The sequence below is a fragment of the Falco naumanni genome, chromosome 1, assembly GCF_017639655.2.
Source record: "Falco naumanni isolate bFalNau1 chromosome 1, bFalNau1.pat, whole genome shotgun sequence".
NCBI lineage: Eukaryota > Metazoa > Chordata > Aves > Falconiformes > Falconidae > Falco > Falco naumanni.
In genome coordinates this window covers 56,960,737-56,982,485 of record NC_054054.1, presented here as the reverse complement: position 1 = coordinate 56,982,485, position 21,749 = coordinate 56,960,737, and the positions used below count along the sequence as shown (strand labels likewise).

Here is a 21,749-nt window from a genome sequence, read left to right as displayed (position 1 = left end):
CTGTATTATTATTTTATTAAAAAAAAAAATGCAGCTATGAAGTCAGACCAGACTGCTCACAGCTTGATCCAGTCAGGTCTTCCAGACCACCAAGGACAGAAACTGCACAAGCTCTCTGGGCACCCTGCTTCTCTCCTGGGCTGCCCTCAAAGGGTATAAAACCCTATTCCTTACATCCAGCCTCAACCTCTTTTGTTTCCCTCCATGTCAGTCATCTCTTGTCCTCCCATCATGTTCCTCTACGAAGAGCCCAGTTCCATTTTCTCCATAACCTTTTCACTGGTCCTGGGAAGCTGCCTCTGAAGCCATCTTTTCCAGCCTGAACATGCCCTGGTTCCAGAGCCTTTCTTCACAGAGCAAGTGCTCCAGTCATGATCAGCTTGGTGGCTCTCCATTGGGCTTGCTTCTGTTCAACATCTTTCTTGTACTGACTGGGGGGAAGGAGGGAGGCCCCAAACTGGATGCAGTATCTAGATACGGTCTAGCAACTCCTAAGTAGAGATAATCAGTTCCCTCAACCGACTGGCTGTGCTCCTGTTCATGCAGCACAGGACACAGATGTCCTCCTTTACTGCTGTTTATACAACTGAACAAAACACTAATCCTCTGTTTCAACCTGCAGTGATATTTGCTCAAGGACTGCTTATTCATTTGGCTTGATTCTGAGGTAAAATATATCAACTTACGTGGACAATTACTCCATAAAAGTTTAAACTGAAAAAGCATTTAGTACCCCAAAAAGACACACTCTGAAGATCAAGAAGATTCTTTCTAGAGATCATGTGGGGGGAGAACACAAGTTTGCTCTTAATTTTTCCACACTTGCAGAACTGCTCACTACCCAAACTGAATAAAGCCAGATGCTGTGAAACAAGCAACATAGTTGAGCCTTCAGACAAACCCCTGTTTATCAGCCTCTAAAGTAGTATTTCTGTAAACTTCTCATACATAAGAAAATACATTTATTTTGGACTAATTTTCTAATATAAGCTAGTGTTTCAGCAACAGACCTGGAAACAGCTCTAAAGTAAGAAAAAAAAGAGAAATACTGTATTGCTTCCAGGGAAAGTTAAATAAGCGTAATAGAAAAGCCTGTCTGACAACATGGGCAGTACAGCTTTTAAGTACTGAGAGACACCTCATTCTCCAAACCAATAATAACCTGCAGTCATATCAGAGTGAGGGATCAAACGTGACACGCAGGTCTACTTTGTGCCACAAACACATGACTTTATCATTCAGTATAAACCATGGTGTCAAAGATGCATCCGAAGATAATGGCTGTCTCTGTGTTTGCTTTCTTATATATAATCACATGAGCTAGAATCTGAGAGGGTGGTATCACATGAAATGGATGAAAAAAAAATAATCTATGCAGCTGGCTTATTATTGGTTTTCCCAGAAGGACACAAAAAGTGAGCTGTTTAAGCTAAATCAAATTCTTTCAGGGGCAAAAAACCATTATCCAGCAGGTTGGGATGTTGACAGTATAAAAGACAAATGACTTAAGGAAAGCCTTGAGAACCAGTTGTGACTTTTGAGCAGTAGGCAACAGATAAAATCCTGCTTCTCTGCAAGATTTGTGGCTTATTTGGGAGATCAGATACATGGAAGTGCCTTCAGTAAAAGTCACTTTGGGTGTACAGAAGCTAAAGAATTATATGCTCTTTCCGTGTTTTCTTTTTCTGGGACACAAACCCTTCAATTTGATATCATAGAAACCAAATCATCATCATCGGTGTAAAATCAGAATGGTAGGTAGGAACAGTGTTCCCAATACAAAATAATGGACTTTTTTTTTCTTTTTTTTTTTTCTTTTTGGTGTCTCCTAACCACTCTATGAAAGGTTCTTTATCATGTGTGCTGTTTTTTCAAAACTGTAAAACATGTACAGCTATCTTTTCCCTACTACAAAGATTTGAACATCTGCTCAGTAGGAAATTACATTTTGTAGACAATTACGTCACGTACAGCATGCGATTCCCGCCCCCCCAACCCCTGAATTCAGCTACTTCTTGACTTTTTCCTAGTAGATACAGCAATATGCTATTTGTTTGCTTGCCCTGAATCTTGACAGTAGTTGCCATGAATCATGCTATCCATGTTTATTCTTGATGTACAAGCAGCACCTTCCATTAACCATGTAAAGGTTATCAGAGAAAACCAGACAATTCATGTCACAGCAGTTTAATAGATTTAGTTGTAGCATGGTTCTTAATGAAGTCTTTACATTCATGTAAATGTCTGATATACTTGTAAAGGAACTCTGTCATGGATGAAAGTTAGCTGAACATTCATTAATTAAGACAAAGCGAAGGGCCACCTTGTACCTTTGGAAGGGAGTGCCTACAGTTACTGCAGCAAAGACGTGAAAATCTGATGAAAACAGATTAAAATTTATCTCATGGTGTATTAGAAAGAAAACATGGTTAGAACTGGGCAATGGTCATTAAGACTTTTATATTCTACTTCTGCTGCTTGTTCTATGTATGACAAGCTCTTCAACTTATTACCTGCAAAAATCAATGTATGACAACATATCCGATGCCAAATGGGGGAGTCATGAGAATGACTGCTTCAATTAATCCTTCTGTAAAAGTTGCTACAGCAGCTCACTACAGTATTGAACTACCAAGCAGCTATAAAACAGCAGTTTAAAAAGCTGAATATATCAGGAGAAATAACAGGTTGACTTCAAGGCTGTGCAAGTCTCAATTCATTAACTGACTAAAATACTTCACAGTAGTTTAGTGTACTCAAAGAAGCCACTACAACTAGACAAGCTGCTTGAGTAGACAGTTATTACTGATGGCACTCACAGAATTCACAATAGTTCTGTTGTCTGTATTTCAACTTTTTACCCAAGGAGTGGACTTACTCGGACATACAGATCAGCCTGTTGACTTGGCAGACAACCTACAGCCATGACATATTCTCAGCTAACGCACCGAAGAGATACATCTCCTTCATAGCCGAGAGAGAGAGGTATTTTAACCTTTACTCTTATTTAAGCACCAAGACTGGAATAAAAAAATTTAACCCTGCCTGTGGGTACCGGGATTTGGAATAACTGCCTCTTGCCATTCTGGAAATGAGGTTTCAGGAGCCTGAAGACAGCCAAGGGATGAGACAACTTCCTCCAATACTGACAGGTGAGACTGCCTGAACAGAGCTCTGGTGGAGTCCAACCAGACTCTCTTGCCAAGAGGCACTCGCACGGTAAGGGTGTTGCTCCTCTTGCTCATGTTACCGGTTTCCTTCAGCAACAAAACCCACCCCATAGACAACAGAAGCTATAAACCAGCATCTTCTCTGGTAAACACTTCTGTCTCTGAAGACACAGAATGGTAGCTCTTAACAAACAAACAAAGAAATAATCTACAAGACAGCAGTTTAAAAAGGAAAGGAGAGAAGGTGAATCGTTCACAGGTTGTTGCCACATTAAGCATTTCAACACAGTGATTCTCAGAAAAAGTACCAGAATAAAACGTTATTTTACTAGGTAGAAAATTTTTTCTTAAGCTGAGATACTGATCCCCTCATTTCTGGAATGATGGATGAAATTACTAATCATTGCCTAAAAGGGTATGTAAGTTTCTAGCAACACAATGAAGACCTTGCAACACTCCAGAGATGGTACCTACAGGTAAGCACTTGTGGTTTGGGAAAACCCCTTTCACAGTGATTCAGAACGGACACTGTTTTTTCCATATTTGCGTTTAAGGAATGGGCTATTTGCTATACCTGGGAATGGTTACTTCCTTCCCCTGTGAGAGATGTAGCATTTTATGAAATGAAAACGTCTAACTTTTTTGACCAGTCTTAGCAGAGCTGCCCTCCTAGCACATGCAGATTAGTCAAAAGAATCCATCTAGCATGTAACTTTCCTTGATTAAAACCCAGGGAGTTCAAATTACAGTTTCCCAAGGGCTCTGCAAGTGTCAGAATGGAGGAGGACGTTGCATGCTGGATCCATCAAAGCTAGGCAGAAATGCTGTCAGCTGATGCAATGCCATTCATACACTGTGACATTGCCACTGGAAACAGTCACATCCACTCCCCTTCCAATAAACAGTATTTCAGGTGTTGAGACTTTACAAGTTAAGTTCCGGACCTTTCAGAGCTGGTATTTTGTTGATTGTGTTTGTCCTGTTTTGGCTCTCCAAGGGTATACCACTGTTTAGAAGCAGCAATCCCATCACAGGGTGGTAGAAACAGTTTAGAGTCGAAGTAGATTTGTTATTTGGCTATTTTATGTTGTTTTCTCTGCATGATCTGCATAGTCCCTACCATGTTCTTCCCTGAAAGTATAATACAGCAACAGCAACTCCAGGAGCTGAAACTAGTAAAGTGTTGTCTTTGCGTGGCATTAGCATACCAGGCTCTCTGAAATGCTACATGCAATGTGATGAATCTCCTTCCCTCCCCATTCTGCCAAGCTTATTCATAAGCAAACATAACAGGTACACATAACCAACAGAAAAAAACTAAATATGAAAATGAAAACAATCTCAGAAGAGACTATTTTAATGACAACTATTAAATAATAGGAAAAATTCCCCTCTAAGGAAAAAGTCCCCACTCCTGGATAAATTACTTTGGATAGGCAAATAACCACCTGTTGTTGGGTTGTTGGTTTTTTTTTTTAATGAAATCAACCGATCAGGATGGAAATGCAAGGCTTCTAGCTTCTTTTAACTAAACAGGTGTTCCTCTATGGAAGGAAAGCATCTTAGATTTTTATGAGACCAAACATAAGACAAGATAGCGAGAGCAAACTGCCCACAGTGCATACTAATACAACATGATTTTGTAAAATGTTCAGACATGTAACTGATTTTTCATTTTCTTCTGGGAAAAGGCTGTCAAACAAGGCAAGCACTATAGAGACACATTTTTGCTCTTTAAGCCTGCACGCCTATTAGCATTTCTTCCAGCAGCAGAGCCGAAATCTAATGCGGTATGTTTCACACCTGTAGGTAGGAGACTTTTCCGATTTCCATAGCTGGATATGCAACATCCTCCAAGTACTTAATCTGCAATGCTGGGTGTTCTCTCCCTTCTTCAAGGGAGTGTTTTCTAGAAGCTCCTTTTTCTTTTCTTTTTGCACCTTTTACTCAACACCACTAGCTTGCGAAGTGTCTAACTCTTTAAATCATTTAACATGAAAAAACTGCACATGTGCCAATCTGCTGCTGCCGCTCAAGACGCTCCAACATTTCTGAAGCCAGCTGTTGACTACGCAAACGGCAAACCCGTGCAAGCAGAACCCCGCACCTCAGACCTGTACCCGGCGTTCCTATAGCGGCAGGGAGCACCTCGGGGGCGCCAGTTCAGGCACGCAAACGTTTGCTTAACAACGCAAATAACTTTTTCCTAGCAACCGCGATGCGCCTGGCCGCTTTATAGTATTTGCCGTCGCCCGGGAAGCGACCCTCGCCCCAAGCCGGGCTCCAGGCAGGTGACACCCCGTCCCCGCGGGGCTGGTGCTACCGGCGCGGACGCGCTCGCCCCGCAGGGGAGGCCGGCAGGGGGCGCTGTGGCGAGGGGGCCCCCGCTCTCCGCTCCGGCCGGTCGCGGCGGGGAGCCGGCGGCAGCGCCCTGCGTCCCGGCCCGGCCCGGCGGTCACTCACCATGTTCACCTCCGAGACCACGTCGATGCTGGCGATCTCTATCCGCATGCCCACATCCACGGGCGGCCCTGCGGGGGGAACGGGAGGCGGCGTTAGCCGGCGGGGGGCGCCCCGGGGCGGGGGGGGCTGGGGGGTCGGGGGAACGCAGGCGCCTCACCTCCGAAGTCGGGGCGGAGGCGGATGTCGTAGCCCTGGAGCAGCCTGTCCACCGTCTCCTTCACGTAGGACATGTTGCTGGGCCCGTCGGCGCTGCGGGAAGGAGCACAGGCGGGTTAGGGAGGCGGCTGGGCGGCCCCACGCCCGCGGCCCTCCGCGGCCCGGCGGCGCTCACCTGCGCGCCGCGCACGCCACGGCCAGCACCAGCGGCAGCGACAGGGCCCGCGGGCCGTCCCGCCTCGCCGCCGCCGCCCCCCCCCATCCCGGCACCGGCCGCGCTGCCGCCGCCTGACAGGGGACGAGCCGCGGACTGCAACTTGGCGCGGAGCGGTGGAGCAACACTTCCCGCCGGCAGGGCGCATGCGCGGAGCGGGGCGCCGCGGCCCCCGGGGCGCCCCCCTGCCCGCCGCGGCCCGCATGCGGCGCCCCCGCCTGCCCCGCGCCCGCCCGCCGCGCCGGGGGTGAGGGCGGCGGCACCGCAACAGGTGGCGGCCCGGCCCCGCCGCAGCGGCGGGCGCAGGCGGGGCAGGGCGGAACGGAGAGCCCCCGGGCTGCCGCGGTCGGTGCAGCCGCCCCGGCTGGGGCGCGAACTTCTCGCCAAGAGAAAACAAATACGTGCGGAGGGCGCTTCCCTGTGACAGTTCACGGTGGGAGGCGCTGACGTCACGGATACCGTAACGGGGGGCTGCAACACCGGAGAGACACGGCGCGTTTTGGCGCCAACCGCGCGTTGTCCGGGCGGGCGCGTCACGCAGCCGCCCCACGCAGCCGCCCCACGCAGCCGCCCGTCGGTGCGCTGCGCCCCGAGCGGGGCTGCGCCGCGCCCGTCCCGCCCGAGTGCCCGCCGCGGCCTGCGCGGGAGGCGGCGACAGGGCTGTCATCGCTCTGTGTCGGCCACAGTAACCGGCCTTGCGTTCGGAAGGGGATTTTTAGAAAAGTCCCTGAAGTGACGCCGTGAGGCAGCCTGGCCCCGGTGGGCGATGCTGCACGCTGCCGGCCGCTGCCCGGTGATCCGTGCGCGGCTCTGCCCCCCGCTCGGTGGCTCGGCACAGAGCACCGATCCCTTTCGGGTCCAGCCCGCCTCACCTGCGCGGTGCAGCCGGCCTGCGGCGGCCCGGGGGTACGGGTTCCGTGTTTCTGGGGCTCCCGCAGTGCCGTGCGGGCTTATTTCGGAGAAAATGGCAGGCTTCTGGTGGTTCTTTTGCGGTTGAAACATGCCCCGATATTCGAAAAATGCAGGATTACTGAAACATCGTTTCTAGTGATAAATTCGGACATCCTGACGATGCACATTTCAATGCAAATTCGTCCCTCTCAAGGGGCGTGACGCGCTTCCTAAGGGGTTACCACAGGAGCCTCTCACCCTCACAGCTACTTCATGTAGCCGCAACAGTGCGAGTTTATGAAAAGAATTCTTTTATTGCTGGTCTGTAACAGTGTAATAAATGTTTTCATTCGGTTTTGAGGACTTTTACACTGAACATATCTTTCTTTTCCTCCTGTTTTAGTCCTTGGTTGCTAAAAAATGTCATCTCCCAGCTCATCATGATAGTACTTTAGCATTACTGTTTGGAAAGAGATTTTAAAATTTACTAATCACGATGAGTATATTTTAGTAGAGTTCAATTGTAAGTGGTATGTCTTGCGTCTAGCAGTTTAAAAAATAAGTGTTCTACCCATAGAGGTGTACTAAAAAGTATCATTTTATTCAGTTGTATCAAATTTCACCATAATGAAGTTACCTGGTTCCTCTGAAGCACTGAATTAGGATTTTCCATGGGACTATAGAGTCCCTTCTGCCTCTTGATGGTGTGCAGCATTATATCCTATAGATAATTTTATCTTGGTCGTAAACCATGTGAAAGTCAGATACACCTGTATGAAAGAAAGGGAGATTTCTGCTCTCTGTGGCTTGCCAAAATCCATCTTAAGCCATAAGTGCAGGGGTTTATTATATATGAATTCTTCATTCTCGGTACATTTCAGGGCAACTTTAGTTTGGACTAGCTGTAGTCCCATCCCGGGATTGAACGCCCATTAGTGCTTGAAATGTTTTAAATGCATTTCGGGAGCTTATCTTCTGGTTGGAAAAGGCTTGAGCTAAACCTGCCCTGCAGGGCTGCTGCCCTTCGGAATGCCTCAGCGCAACCCAGGGAGGGGGAGGATGTTCTCTTCAGCAAGCTGGTTCCTCTGAGAGCTCTCCTGGCTGAGCTGCACTGGTCCGCAGACCGGTGTCGAGCTTCCTCCACTGAGCATCCCCAAAACAAGACTAGTGAGCCATTGACTGTTTCCCAAAAGTGGCGTTTTATGGAAATTCAACTCCCATCTCGTTCAGCTTGATCACTGGGGACATCTGGGCTCTAAAATGGGGTCTTGAAACAACTGCAGATATCATGCTGTGAGGAGACGATAATGAAAAGATACCTCAGTAGTTTGGGCTTGGGAATGAAGAGGTTTATACGGTACTTCTAATAACCACAAAAAGGAGGAGCTGCATGGCATTATGCTGCTGGGGTGGTGAGAAGGATCCTTTGCACCATGAGGTGGATGATGGGAACATGTCTGGGACGTGTGTTCCATTGCTTTCAGGACTGAAAAAGAGAATTTGTCAACAGCAGGACTTCCCCTCACCCACATATTAGCAACTGGAATGCTCAATAGTTCTATCTTACGTTTAAGAACTTGAAGTTCTGCTTTCATTGTAGAAGATCTGTTTCTAGGAAAATAGAGCATGCTTTTCCAGGCCACCAATGCAACAGAATCTTGTCATAATTTTGATTAAAATACTTCTTGTGACATAATTCTTGGTTTCAGCAGCTCTTTAACAATCCCTTTTACACAGAACAGGTGATGTCCAAAATGAGTGACCATGGCAAAGAGGCCAACTTTCAACACCCAGATACTATCACTATCCTTCACAAACATTTCCTAAAGCTTTTACAGGTGCTGAGGCATCTGGTGGTCTGATTTACAAATGTGGTCTGAATGGCAGCTTCTTCTGCAGTCAATAAACTTGCTTCCAAATACAGCAGTGTGTCTTTCCATCCAGTCCAGTGGGGCTTGCTCACTCACTCGGGATGAGGGAAACCTGATGGGTACTCAACATGGCTTTTAGGCATCTTGCAATTTGCTGAGCACCCCAGAATTTAAGCACGTAAGTAGATACAAACCTAGAGGGTTAATCTGGAGACTTTTGCCACTAGTTTGTGATATTTTTAAAGAAAAACAGACTTTTGTGGTGGCTTCAATTTCTGCTCTTATGGTCTTTTCTTAAGGTTATTTTCTCATATTTGTTGTCCAATGATCCCTTTTCTTTAAAACATTGCTAATAATAATGCTAAATTCCTTTCCCACTCATTTCTATGCTGGGTTTAATGTTTATGGGGTTTATAAGATAGACATAAATCTTGCAAATAAGATTTTAAAAAATATTTTCTGTGCTGTATTACTGAAGGCAGATGTTTTGGGTGGGGAATAGTTTCATCTTGATTAAATATATATAAACACTAGTAAACTACAACAACTGAAATCCACTGGTTCTAACATAGTAGCCATGACTTCTTTTTTCATATTCTGAGGCATGTTGAATGCTTACTAGAAGCAAGACAAATAATATAACTGCAAAGCATGATTCATAAAACCATCCTGGGCGAGTTGCATGTTCATTTTTTACCTTCATTAGGCATAAACTTTCAGGAGGGAACATTTTTTCTTACACAAAGAAATGTTTCCAGTTTATTACAGATTTTTTTGGCAACACTCAATTTCATTCAGAATCAGAAAGTGCACAAGTACAAAGATAATGTCCTGCTCAGACAATGTTGGCTAATTTAAAAGAATGCAAGATCATTAAAAAAGAAGTAAATTCTTCCCGTTTCCCACTGGATAAGATCTGTAGGAAGGAAGACCGCAACTTTTAATGAAACTAGGGGGAAAAAAATTGCAAAAGTTGTGGCCCTGTTATCTCTCTTTAGTGATACTTCCTGCCTTCTTAAATGTAGAATGAGGGAAGGTATGTCTTTGTGATTCTGCTCAAAACAGGGAAAGGGAGCTGTGTGCCTCACACTGCACTTTGCATGTAGAGGTGATGGCTGAAAATGCTAATATTTGTAATACTGACCAGTTTGAGTAATTGGAAAAAGGGACTTGCAGACCCAGGATACTTGTAATCTAAATGTCCTATTGGAATTGCAGTTTTCCAGTCAGTGGGGAGAACTGTTGTGGGAACCGATACACCAGCCACAGGCCAGAAGCAGGACTGGTGTTATGTGGGAGAGCAGCATAATTAATTAGAAAACTTGCATTACAGTGTGACAGAAAACAGAACAGGAAACTGAGCTCAGGATCTTTGGATTATTCATTGTCAGGCATCAGTGCTCCACTGGTTGCTTGGCTGTGTGGCTTTTCATACTGCGTACACCCCAGCTAAAAGAAAATTGAGAAATAGGATGGGCTTACATTTTTTTCTTGCTTGGCACTGAGCAGGTGACATTTTGCAGTAGCTATACTAATAAGATATATTCAAAATTTTAGATTAGATTTTCAAATATGTAAAAACTCAGTTAAGTGTTTGGATTTGAAAACTATGAAATGAAACCTAGGAACTGTGAAATTACTACCTTTGCAGGTAAAAACCAAACCCTGTTAATATTCATACTTACAAATAAAGTATAAAGAAAAAAGAGGCAGGTAACAGAATAGGTCACATATTTCATCTGCTTAGTGATAATGCTATTGTCATTTTGTACCTACAGTAATCCCTTGAGTTGAACACAGCTTGTGACCAATCTTTTCAGATGGCAGAAAATGGCAAGCTGGAGATACTTTTAGTGTGCTTTGGGGATTTCGCTGCACTGGGAACACTGTGCAAGTGATGGAGGAGAGCTGCAGAGCGACACGCTGAACGTGCGCTTTATCCTGGGATCTGTAGATGGTGAGATGCTGCCCTGCACTGAGGAGAGCACCTCACCCTCTCAGCCATTTCCCTGTCCTTTGGGACTCTCACTAAGCCTCCACACCCTTGCCCTTCCCTCAGGAAATAAAAATGGTACAGCTCAAAACCCATGCCCTCTTTGTGCCCCATTTGTATCCCTTTTTATATGCGGTTAAATGTTAATTAAGATATTCTTAGTGCAGGTTCTACTTTCTTCTCAGAGCCTGTAAAACACTCAGGACAGCACTTTTAAAGTGCTTTTAAATATCAGAACTGTGAATTGAAGTTATTCACCTTTAATAATCAAAGTAAGAAAATATATAATAAAAGCTATAGGATTCTTTTTGTCCTATAGTATCTACAGCTAGAATAATTTAGTGAGTCTTTAATCATGTCAGATAAACTTCTGTAACACCCATTTGAAATCCCTTTTTAGATCTCCCAGCCTTGTGTCTACACCACTCATCCAGCATCCTTTAACATTACAGAATTTGCCTCCTCTTGAGGGGTGCAAGTCCAGCACTGCATGCCTAATCACAGAACCGCTGCTGGCAGGAAATTTTCTTTGCCCCTCTCCTCGCTGCCTGTGGGAAGCAACTCTTCTGGCCTTCTGAGTCCTTCATCCCGTGTGTGGGAGACTCACAAGCTCCTTCTTCCTCTGATGCTGCCTCAAGAGAAGTAGTAGAGGCTAAAGATTAAAGTCTTTGTGCCAGATGCTATAGAGACTATAAAAAAAGACAATCCCAGCTTCAGAGAACAAACCATCCAGGATAAGTTAGGAAGACATTCAACAAGTGTTGAGACAGACATGAAGAAGGTGAAGGCCGCAGCTGGTCTGTAAGCATTTGGATAGTTTAGTGGCCTCAGTGGGCATATTAACTACAAGGAGCCAGTAGTCTTTAAGTTTGCTGAAGAAAGGCAGGCAGCTGTATACAGCACTGCAAAGGCTGGTTTTAAGGAGATATTGAAAGAAGAGAGACATACAAAGTGTGGTATTGTTACAGTTCCTGTTAAAAGGTATTTCAGGTACTTCCTCTTGTACAGTTTCTAACGGAGGTTTGTCAGTGCTGGTGAGATGTCAGGAGCAGGACAGAAAGAGTAACTGATGTGTTATCCTTAGAAATTGAGCAAACATACACCTTTCCATTGCAAGCAGCTCTCTTGATTTTAACAGGCTATGCATACCATGGCAAGTTGTGTATGCATTTGCAGGATTGAGACCTTTGCTTCTAATGCTTTTTAGGCCTGGCCCTGTCTTTATTTGTATGGGGCATTTTTTGGTATAAGGAATGAAACACTATTACTGGAATGGCCCAGAAATTCTTTTTCTGACAAATGAAGTTCATTTTCTCCAGCTTTGCCTTCTCATTGTTCCCTGAAGTGGCTCACTGCAAACACCTATTTAAATTGTCAAGTTAAATAAGTCCTTTTAGAAGCAGTGAGTAGAGAAATATGAGTAGTATTCTCATACTCGGAAGTACTTTACCATGCTGAGCCACTAGAATGCAATGTGTCTCTGTCCCATTTCAGGGATGTGATGCATTTGCTATGTGCGCTTATGAATCTGTGAATCATGTAAATAAAAGCCTAGATTGTTTGCTTCGAGCAATAAAGAGACAGAAGGGCTGAGTTCAGTCACAGAAGCAACTTTTCTGGAGATATTTTCACTTAAGCGTGTTGATCAAAGCGTTCCTTCATCAGGAAGAAGAAAGAAAATACTTAACCCAAATGAACTTTTCTTTTAGAAAAGATAGATTTCTGCATTATTTACTCACAAGAAATTTAGAATTACAAGATACTCCTTTCAAAGCTCTGAGCAACCTACTCTATCTTTGAGGTTAGTGCAGCTCAGAGCAGGAGCTGAACTCAGCTCTGCAGTTGAACAGGAGGTAGGCTACGTAACGTCCCCTTCCAATTTCAAGGTTTTTGTGATCTTGTTACTCTAAAAGGTGATTTCTGCTTGTATGGTTTGCAGTTATTCCATGGAAAGAGTAGTTCCAGCTCCTTTGTTAATCTCCAGTAGCCCTTGCTTATTTGTCATTACCTTGCTAGGGAGATTGAAGGTCCCAAGTAGTTCTTCCTCTAAATTAGTTTTACATTAAACGTTTTGGGGTTTTGACTTAAGTCTGATTTGGGTTTAAAACTGGTGCTGAGCATGGGCCTTTTCCATTGGCCGGCGCTTCCAGTTTTAAAATTAGATCGACCTGAAAGTATCCTTAGGGCACTGGAGACCCAGCCTCCAAACACATACTCCTCAAACAGTGAAGTTCAGTAAGAAAAGAAACAGTCATTTTGGTTGAGACTGTGTCGTAATTGTTTTTAAGAGGTTGTGCCTATATTTGGTTAAGGACCCTATAGAGTAAAAGCTAGAACAGAGCCAAGAATGATCACTACAAGTAGAAACAGTTCTTGATCCTCTTGCTGTTGCATCTGCCTCATGAATAGCAGGCATTTTGTACTTCCACCCGTTATCAAGGTTGTCTGCTGCCTCCAAGGACAAAGGTGAGAAGGAGGAAAATTTGCATTGTATTTCATGAATACGTTTACAAGACATTTCACCTCTTACATTTAAAAGCATTAGAAAAATAGCAAAATATTACAATAAAAGCTGCCAGACCGAAAACTTACAGGCTGATTTCTTTGCTGATGGCAAATTCCTCTGGAATTATGTTGAGTAGGTTTACAGCCATGAAAATGACAGCATTAGATGTGTATCGCCGTGTATAGTCATACCTACGCTGGGAGAAAACAAAGTGGGCATGATTTTAACAAATGCAATAGTCCTACACAACAGCTGCTTGCACACTCCTTTCTTGTCTCAGGAGCACATTTGATGAGCGAGATAGATGCTTCTTGCTTGCTGAAATAAAGAGCACATGTGAATCTCTTCAGCTGGGAGTCACTTTGTCAACAGGGAGGTGTAAGACAACAAGTAATTTTACTGATCTCTTTAACTGATGCAGGGGTGCAGGTCTAAAATCCATGATTTATATGTCATGTGGGCTGGCAGCAGTCACTGGAAGCGGTCCATAAACTGAGAAATAGATTACACCCTGTCATTTGTGCTGTTTTTAGCTAGTTGAAAAAGTACCCTAAAATAAAGGCTAAAATAAGTACAAAGATAAGAATTGGCAGAAAAAAGAAATTGAACACAAAGAAAGAGAACTGGTAAAGATGTGGGAGAAAGGTTCCTCAGCCAGATCACAAAACTGGGACGCTTCTAGTTTTTTAGCCCCTCTGGGTATCTCCCCACTGCAGTGGTGGCCACAGAGGCTCTCACAGGTATAACTGCTCTGAGACGAGGCCTGCAGGAAGGATGGTTAAGCAACAGGGAGTGTTGGTTTATTCACTGTTCGTGCATTTTGGAAAAGACTGGACTGTTTGTGTCTTTTCAATGTCACTGTGAAGGACTGTGGGCCTTCAAACCCACCCCAGAGGGCAAAACCATCCTGACTCCTCTTTTGAGGCAATCGGCAGAACAATGCTCGTGAAGCAGTAAAGTCTGGGATAAAGGGTGGGGGAGCACACCCTTGTTCCTCTGAGCAGTGGCAAGCATTTGTGTGATGTCAACAATATCAGCTTCAGACATTTTCTAATACCATCCCTGGGCAGAAGGGAAAGGTTGAAAGAAGGCTTAGTTTCATGGGCAGAAAAGGCCAAAAGAAGAAATCTCAAGTATATACTTAATTTTATAATTTGAAAGCAATTCCCTCTCATCTCTTCCTACTGTAAGGGATGATTTTTGGATCCTTCCCATGAGTTAACTTCTTATATTCTTCACACCTCTGTTGTGTCCTCCTTTGTCTCGCCAAGTGTCTCCTAGAGTGATTTGTTCCTTGCTTCAGAGAGTTTCTCTCCCTTCACCTGTAGAGGAATGAAGCTGGGTTAATTAGCATTGATAATATACAGCTGTGGGCTGGCTTCAGGGGCGGCGGGTTGGCTGATGTAGACAAGGTGCAGCTGTGGCTGGTTCTGTTGAGTGGTTGGGCAGCCAAGGAAGAGAGCAGCCGAGGAAGAGAGAGCAAGAAGAAGTAGAGAGGGAGCAAGCGTGTGTCCTGGGTGAGGAGAGACTAAAAGAAGGCAGCAGAGGGACTGGCATGAAGAGTATGATGGTATGTGATGGTAAAGGACCTTGTTGCAGCTGGCTAGTTTGGAGAGTGCTGTGGTGTTCACCTAGCGATTAAGGCTTAAATTTCACTTCGGGTTCTGAACATTATAAAGGTTTTCATTTCAGAAAACCTGCTAAATGTGTTTCATATTGTTTCTTTGTTAGGCCAGTCTGAGGGGCTGGCCACAGGAGTGGCAGCCAAGTCACATTTCTGTCTGCCCCACTTTGATGAAGGCAAAATATTACTTACCTATCTGTCAGGTGGGGAAAGGAGGAAATAGAACACTTGTACAATGGGATAAAAACAACAGCAATGAGGCTATAAGAAAACAAAGCATTGCAAGGATAGGGGAAAAACCTAACGTTGTAGCAGATCAGGGACTCGAGAGTGAAAAATGCTGCTTGGTTCTGATCCAGAATCCCCAGGGTGAACAGCCGGTTTTTAGTTTACTTCAATGAGTTTTGGAACAGGACCTAAATGACCCTGGTGTCCAGATCATACATAACTCAGGGTAGATTTGTACTTCATCTTTTTGGGCTGTGAGCTGAAAGGTACAGGAGGGAAAAGAGGATTGCTCTGGAGTAGTAAGACAGGGAAGACACAGATGGTTTTTCCATAAGATAAGAAAAAGCGCTTGTGAGTGCAGACCCCATCCATCCTGTTAAAGCTATTAATCTTGAGAAGTCTACCTCCTGGAATTGTGTATTTGTCTCTGTAAAATATTCAGTTTCCTTTCTGCCCCTGGGTTTTCTACCCGCTCATTTTCAACATCGGCAGTGGAAGTCCTTCTTTCTCATGTCTAAGTGGGCTAAGACATAAGGCAGGTGACTGCAGAGTCCTGTTAATGTAGACAGTGCATTGGCTAAGGAGTGTTTATTTCTCAGATAGTGTTAATCTCATGTAGTCTGATGACTTGTCCACCAGAGAAATATTTAGAAAGCTGATTATGTATTAAACATCCAAAATGAGACACAAAGTTGATAAAATGTCTAAACTAACAAGGACGTGAGTATTAGTTAAATACTGACCTATTTGATAATAATACTTGGTATTTATATGCTTTACATTTTTAAGCCACTGTGTGGATTTGAACTAATTAATACCTTCAAATATCCCTGCAACATATCTAAGTCTTCTCTAAATTTACAGAACAGGAAATTCAGGCAGGGAGGTCTGGGGATCAAAATTTTAAATGCAGATTTGGGTATTTGGCCTCCACAAGATCTGGGTCACTCTTATGTATAAAAGCCTTCATTATACGTTCCTGCACTTAGTATTAACTACACTTGTTGAGAAGATTTGGCCTAAATGACTTATCCAAGGTCAAAGAAATCAGTGCAGAGCTGGGAAAGGAACTGAAGAGCGCATGTTCTTTAAAGGTAAAAAGCAACTGAGCCATAAAACTGTTTCTGGTTTTCAGTATATTGTGCTTTGTGAATTTTAAGATCACAATAATGAATTGATCTCATTTCATGCTATTCTTAAAAAAGTCAGTCTCACGCATGACAACAGATGCTGCAGCTGCACTGGATCAACCCCATGGAGTATCCAGACCAGCACCCTCTGTGACTCTGGCCAAGGGGTTATATTTCTACTGTTGCAAAATACTTAGAGTGGACTTGTCACTGTATATTAGTTATCTGTTGATCCATGCTTTTAGGTAAAAGCAAAAGGGTATTGTACTTCATCAGTTATTGTACTTCTTTCGTTCAGTATAAGGACAGACTACCCTTCCTTCATAAGAAATACTCTTAAGATTGAAAAGGATGAAGATATCCTCAGAGGCTGTGAGCCACCTGATCTAACTTTGAGGTTGGCTGTGGTTTGAGCTAGAGATTGGACCAAGGACTTCCTTCCAACTGAACCATACTACATAGTTTCCCTTTTATGAAACCATTGTGCAGGAGAGGGAAGAGGCTGTACGGTGGAGAGCACAAGCTGTGTGAGACTGGAGCTAGCTCCCCTTGTAGCTGTAGAATGGGAAGATCACCCTCTTGCTTACCACTGAGGACACAGGGTCCCTGCTAGGATACCACTTGTAAGATACCTCTCTGGCTAAGTAGTGAGTGAGATCTGGGAACTAGTTACTGAAAGTGGTTGACAAGGTACCTGTCTTGCCAAGTGGTCCCAGCTGCCATTGCTGTCAGTGCAGTATGCTTCCCAAGCACTTCTCAGCTCCTTGCAAACACTATTCAGGTACGCCTTAAAATGACTTGATGAAATGCTGAAGTACTACCAGATACTTCTTCATTTTTGTCTTTTCCACTGGCTCATTTTGTTAGTGTTTTCTGGGTCTGATGCCTCTGTATCAATTGCCTGTAAGACAAAAGCAGCCACCTTGTGCTGCCCGCTGCTGTTACAGCACCCTTTCCTTTCTGGTGGTGATATGAAAATTACCCTCAGTAACTTTTTCAGGTATGAGTAATGCCACTCCATGCAACAACCACCAGATGGTAATGAAGAGCAGACCGGTTGTGTGTCTTCTGTAGATGAAGTGTATTACCAAAATGGCAAATTTTGCCTTTGCAGGCAGAGCTTACAAGTACAGCTCTAAATGCCAATTTGTTCAGCTGTTTACAGACCCCTGGGCCACTGAAAAAGTCTGTTTGGCAGCTCTATTTGCATAAAAATTCATTCTGTTTGTTTTTAAACGAAAACATTTTAAAGGGAATATTTTCTACCTAACACATGAATGCTGATATTATTATTCAGTACAGAGATGTTATCAATATAAGGAAGGTTTTGGATACAGTTAGTGTAAAACTATATAAGCTATCCCTTATAAGAAGGTAGATGTGGTATACCATCAGGTGACTGTATGCCCTGCTTCTTCTGGAGCCATAACATTTCTTAAAATGTCATGAAATAAAGGATGTATCCCTTCCAAGGCGGAAAGGAAGGTCTCTCTGTTAATGTGTGTGCTTGACATCAGGAAAGAGAGCAGGTGTGGGAAGTGAACCAAACCATAGCAAAGCAACGTGTTTTTTCTTAACTGAACTTCATTGTCAGTGCAGAGGTGGTGCTGAGCACGGCTCACCAACCCCCTGGCACAGCAACGTGAGGGAAAAGCAGCATAAACAGAACTTTATCAGTACTGCTAGCTCCAGACTTTGGAGAATCAGAAGTCTCGGTTTTACTTACCTGCCTGCAGGATTTTGGGTTCTTTATGCAGTACCTTGTAAAACACCTAGGTCAAATTTTCAGGTTTTTCTCCCTGTTTTACAATCCAGAGACTTTGCAGCTCTCTCTCTCCCCCTTTTAAAGAAAAATAAGGCTCCTCCTGCCTTTGAGAGACCTGGGCAAGCCAAGCACCACAAAGGCAGGGGCAAAATCAGCCAATAACTTCAGTGTGACTCGGGAGCCAGATCTATGGCTCCCACGGCATATTTAATTCATTCCCTGGGAATCTGCCCATGACTCGTATGCTTCTGGGATTAATAGACATGTAATGACAGGGAACAGGAAGCCTTCCAGGGAGAAAGTTTGTTGATGCTTCTGCTCTCTTGTTCCCTCTGGGAGCAGGGGTCAGCAGCGTGATGCAGCTGTCTTAAAACTAGATGGCAGGGTGGCAGGCACTGTCTGAAAGCAGGAACCTGAAGGAGACCACGAGTTGGAACACCCAGCCTTCCTCCCCTCTCCTTCTGAGCCATGGCAGCCCCCACAAGCTCCCCCCGCCTCGGCCCCCTGCCCCTCTCTCTGCCCTGACTGCTGCTTGGGAAAGCTGCAGCAGGTTTGCTACTGTTGCTCGGGGCAACCAAAATTTTTGACACATTTTGCATTAAACTTGGCAGCCCTGGAAGAGGAAAGCAGGGTACAGGGCAGAGGTTTCCCAGATTCCTCCCCACGACCCTAGCTGCTATGTCCTTCATGTTGATGAAACAGCCTTGTAATGCTTTTAGAAAAATCTCCGTTCCCCCTGCATGAAGAGATCCTCTTCCCGTATTTTTCTGGGGATGCCTGTTTTAGAGACAGAAATCAGATCTGCTTTATTTCCTGCTCTGCCACCAAGGAGGTGACTGTGACCTGCCCTGATGGCCCCTGCTGCAGATGTGACGTGGGTCAGTGACATGCCCAATTATATGAGCGTGTGTGCTGGGGAAGCAGTGCGGTTAGATGAGAAATGAGAGATGGAGGCACAGGAATGCTCTAATGCTTTCTTACTGGAGAAGACTTTTTGCCCCAAATTGGCAGTTCCTGCAGCGAGTGCTTTCACAAATGCGTTTCCATTGCAGTGTGTAGAGTAGAGGTCCCATTAAATATGAAGTTCACAGTTTACCTCCTTAAACATCCATGTGTCAATCACTAGAAGAATCCACATAAATCCTATTGCAATCAGTAATAGCAATATATATATGTGGGTATGTCTGTATATATATACACATATATTTGGTACTCAAAGTATTTTCTAGCCTTATTCCAAGCAATCAAGGACATGTGTGTTAAAATAACCATGGTACTGTAGAACAGTCTTGTAAATACCATATGTCAGAGGAAAAAATACATGGCTAAATGCATGTCGGCATCAGTTCCTGCAGTTTCGTAGGAGTTTTGACCACAGAAGTGAAACAAAGCTGGGCCGGCTGAAGGTTCAGGTTTCCACAGAGCTCACACTGTGCTCTGAAAGGACAGCTGAGGTGGCGATGGGAGAACTGACTGGGGACACAGCAGACTGGAATTAAGCTCCTGTTCAGCTGCAGGTTTCTTACGTGGTGTTACAGTGTTGTGTTGCCACTTACTCTTTTTGCATCTCAGTTCCCAGCAAAACAGAAATAATAGCGCTTTCTTGTGTCCAATCCTTAGTTAGTCTTACCTGTTTAGACAGTGAGTTCTTGCAAAAAAAGAAACGTATCTGGTAACACGTTAGCTACAGCGAATGCAATGGGATCCTTTTAAAACTGGAGGCAACAACTTTGTGATCAGATACTGAAATAGAAAGCTGGAAAGAAAATGACTAGAACTATAGCAGGGAGGGAAAGCTGGACTGGCAAAAAGAGCCAGAAAGTGATTAAACGTCTTACTGCTCCCAGAGCAGAACTTATATTGCGATCAATACACCCCAAATCCAGACTCCTTAAACATAAGCACATTGCTAGAGGTACAATCAAGGCCCACAGTGTCCTGGTGTCCCCACTGATGGAAAGCTCTTCCCTGAACAGGTAGTTCAGGCTTCTCCTGCGCTCTAGATCAAAGTATTGATAAAGCCAAGGGCAGGTGGGTTTTTTTTGTAGGTTCCCATGATCTATTTAATGTGTGAAAGACCCCTTGCACCATTGAGGAGGATGAAGGATGTGAGCCGAGGACCCTCCAGTTAGCCGTACAGAAAGGGTATCCGTTATCTTTTCTTGGTCATCTACCAAAAATGGGATTGGGTTATACATTTTCCAAAGAATGCGATATTCAACCCCTGACCTTTAAAAAGGATGTATGGGAAGACAAGCTGTTGGATTAAGACTGTAAAGAACTCTATTGATATGGGCAGAAACTGTAAAATGTCCAAGAAATCAATGACTTCACTATTCGGATAAAGAAATGCTTGGCAGTGACCCCAGTTTTATCTCCTCTTTTCTAAGTGTTAAGAGGCTTTTTAACTATGTAATATATAGCTGGGCATTAAAGATTTCCCCATTTTTTTCCATATAAGCTTGGCTGTCTTCAAGGATTTGATACCAGGTCTAAATCAGGTCAAAATCAGCTGAATAATGAAATCTGCTGGGGAAAGGATGTAGCCTATAATTTAGCTATATAGCCTGTAATGTTGGTGGAACCTATAGTTTACCAAAAAAAACCAAACCCCAGAAAGGTTAGATAATGTCTTCCACAAGAAAAGTCCTGACTTCCTTTACCTTTCCCTTTAGTCTAGTGGTAAAGTAGGAATGGGAAGAGCGATGAAAAACTCTTCTGGTTCTCTATGTGTTGTGATAAATAAAAAATGATCAAGCTGTACTTGAAGATCCATAGCTTTGGATAAAACTGCCTTTGAGGTATGACCAGAATGTCTGCTTCATCAAAAATCATTAGGAGGATACATAAGCATAGGGGCAGTGAAAAAAAAAAAAAATATATATATATTTAAGATATTCAAGTGCTTTCTGAGCATATGGAGCCAGGCAAAAATAGTCCCCCTCTTACAATAGTCCACGATGGCTGAGACTTCCTCAGAGAAATCTTGGAAAAATTGGTGGTAAAAGCTGGAGAAGCTGGGAAAACGCCGAATTCAGCAAACATTTTTAGGGACCGTCAATCCAGCCTGTGACCGCTAAATCCTCTGTGTCATCAAGTTCTTTTAGAGGTGTGATACAACCTAGAAATTCTTTGAAGTGATCAAAGACCATTTGAAGGCGTATTTTTAAAATCAGCATACATCTGCTGGTGACAGAGAAGCACCCTGGGAGTTTCTGTGTGTGTCTATGCTACAAATACATTGCAAAAGAGTCTAGAATATCTCTTAAGATGCAATTCAAAAAATGCTGAAATTAGCCAGGGCAATGTATGTATCAGAAGGTATAAAAGAAGTACTTGGAGGTGATATATCTGGCTTACAGGACTGTTTACTGTTATTTTGAACTATTTTAAATTTCTTTCAAGCCTAGTTTTGTAAAAGTTTCAGCAATATACAGATGACACAGGTTTTCAGATATCAAGAACAATGATCTCTGGTTTTGGTATTAATCTGAGTTCTTGATGGTCATTGCTGGATCTAAAGGACATATTGATCACTGATAAATTTGAAAAGTGTTAGAACTAATTTTCTAGATTTAGAGAAAGTGGTTTCTCATTTAGTTTTAGCACTTGTAGGGACAAAATGCACCCACATGGCACCTGGATCCTACACCAATACAATCTGCTCCAGGGAGGGTATGACAGAAGCGGGGGACTATATCTACCTTTTCTTAGAAAAAATGAGATAAGCATCTTCTC

General features: G+C 43.8%; 1 protein-coding gene across 5 annotated transcripts in view; it reads right to left on the bottom strand.

Moving 5' to 3' along the window:
- Positions 1–7,007, bottom strand: part of GABRB1 (gamma-aminobutyric acid type A receptor subunit beta1) — a 142,016-nt gene extending 135,009 nt beyond the window's left edge. For 2 of the 5 annotated variants that reach the window (XR_005827996.1, XR_005827998.1), the window contains exons 1-3: positions 5,965–6,074; positions 5,791–5,882; positions 5,634–5,701 (exon numbers count right to left, since the gene is read on the bottom strand). Coding sequence is in view for 3 of the 5 variants with exons in the window: in XM_040594986.1 (XP_040450920.1) it covers positions 5,634–5,701; positions 5,791–5,863 (141 nt within the window). In the remaining 2 variants the exon portion in view is untranslated. Of the gene's footprint in view, positions 1–5,633; positions 5,702–5,790; positions 5,883–5,964; positions 6,135–6,875 lie in introns of those variants that run through there. The other 3 variants (XM_040595001.1, XM_040595010.1, XM_040594986.1) reach the window with 2 other exon arrangements.
- Positions 7,008–21,749: the final 14,742 nt, after the last annotated feature.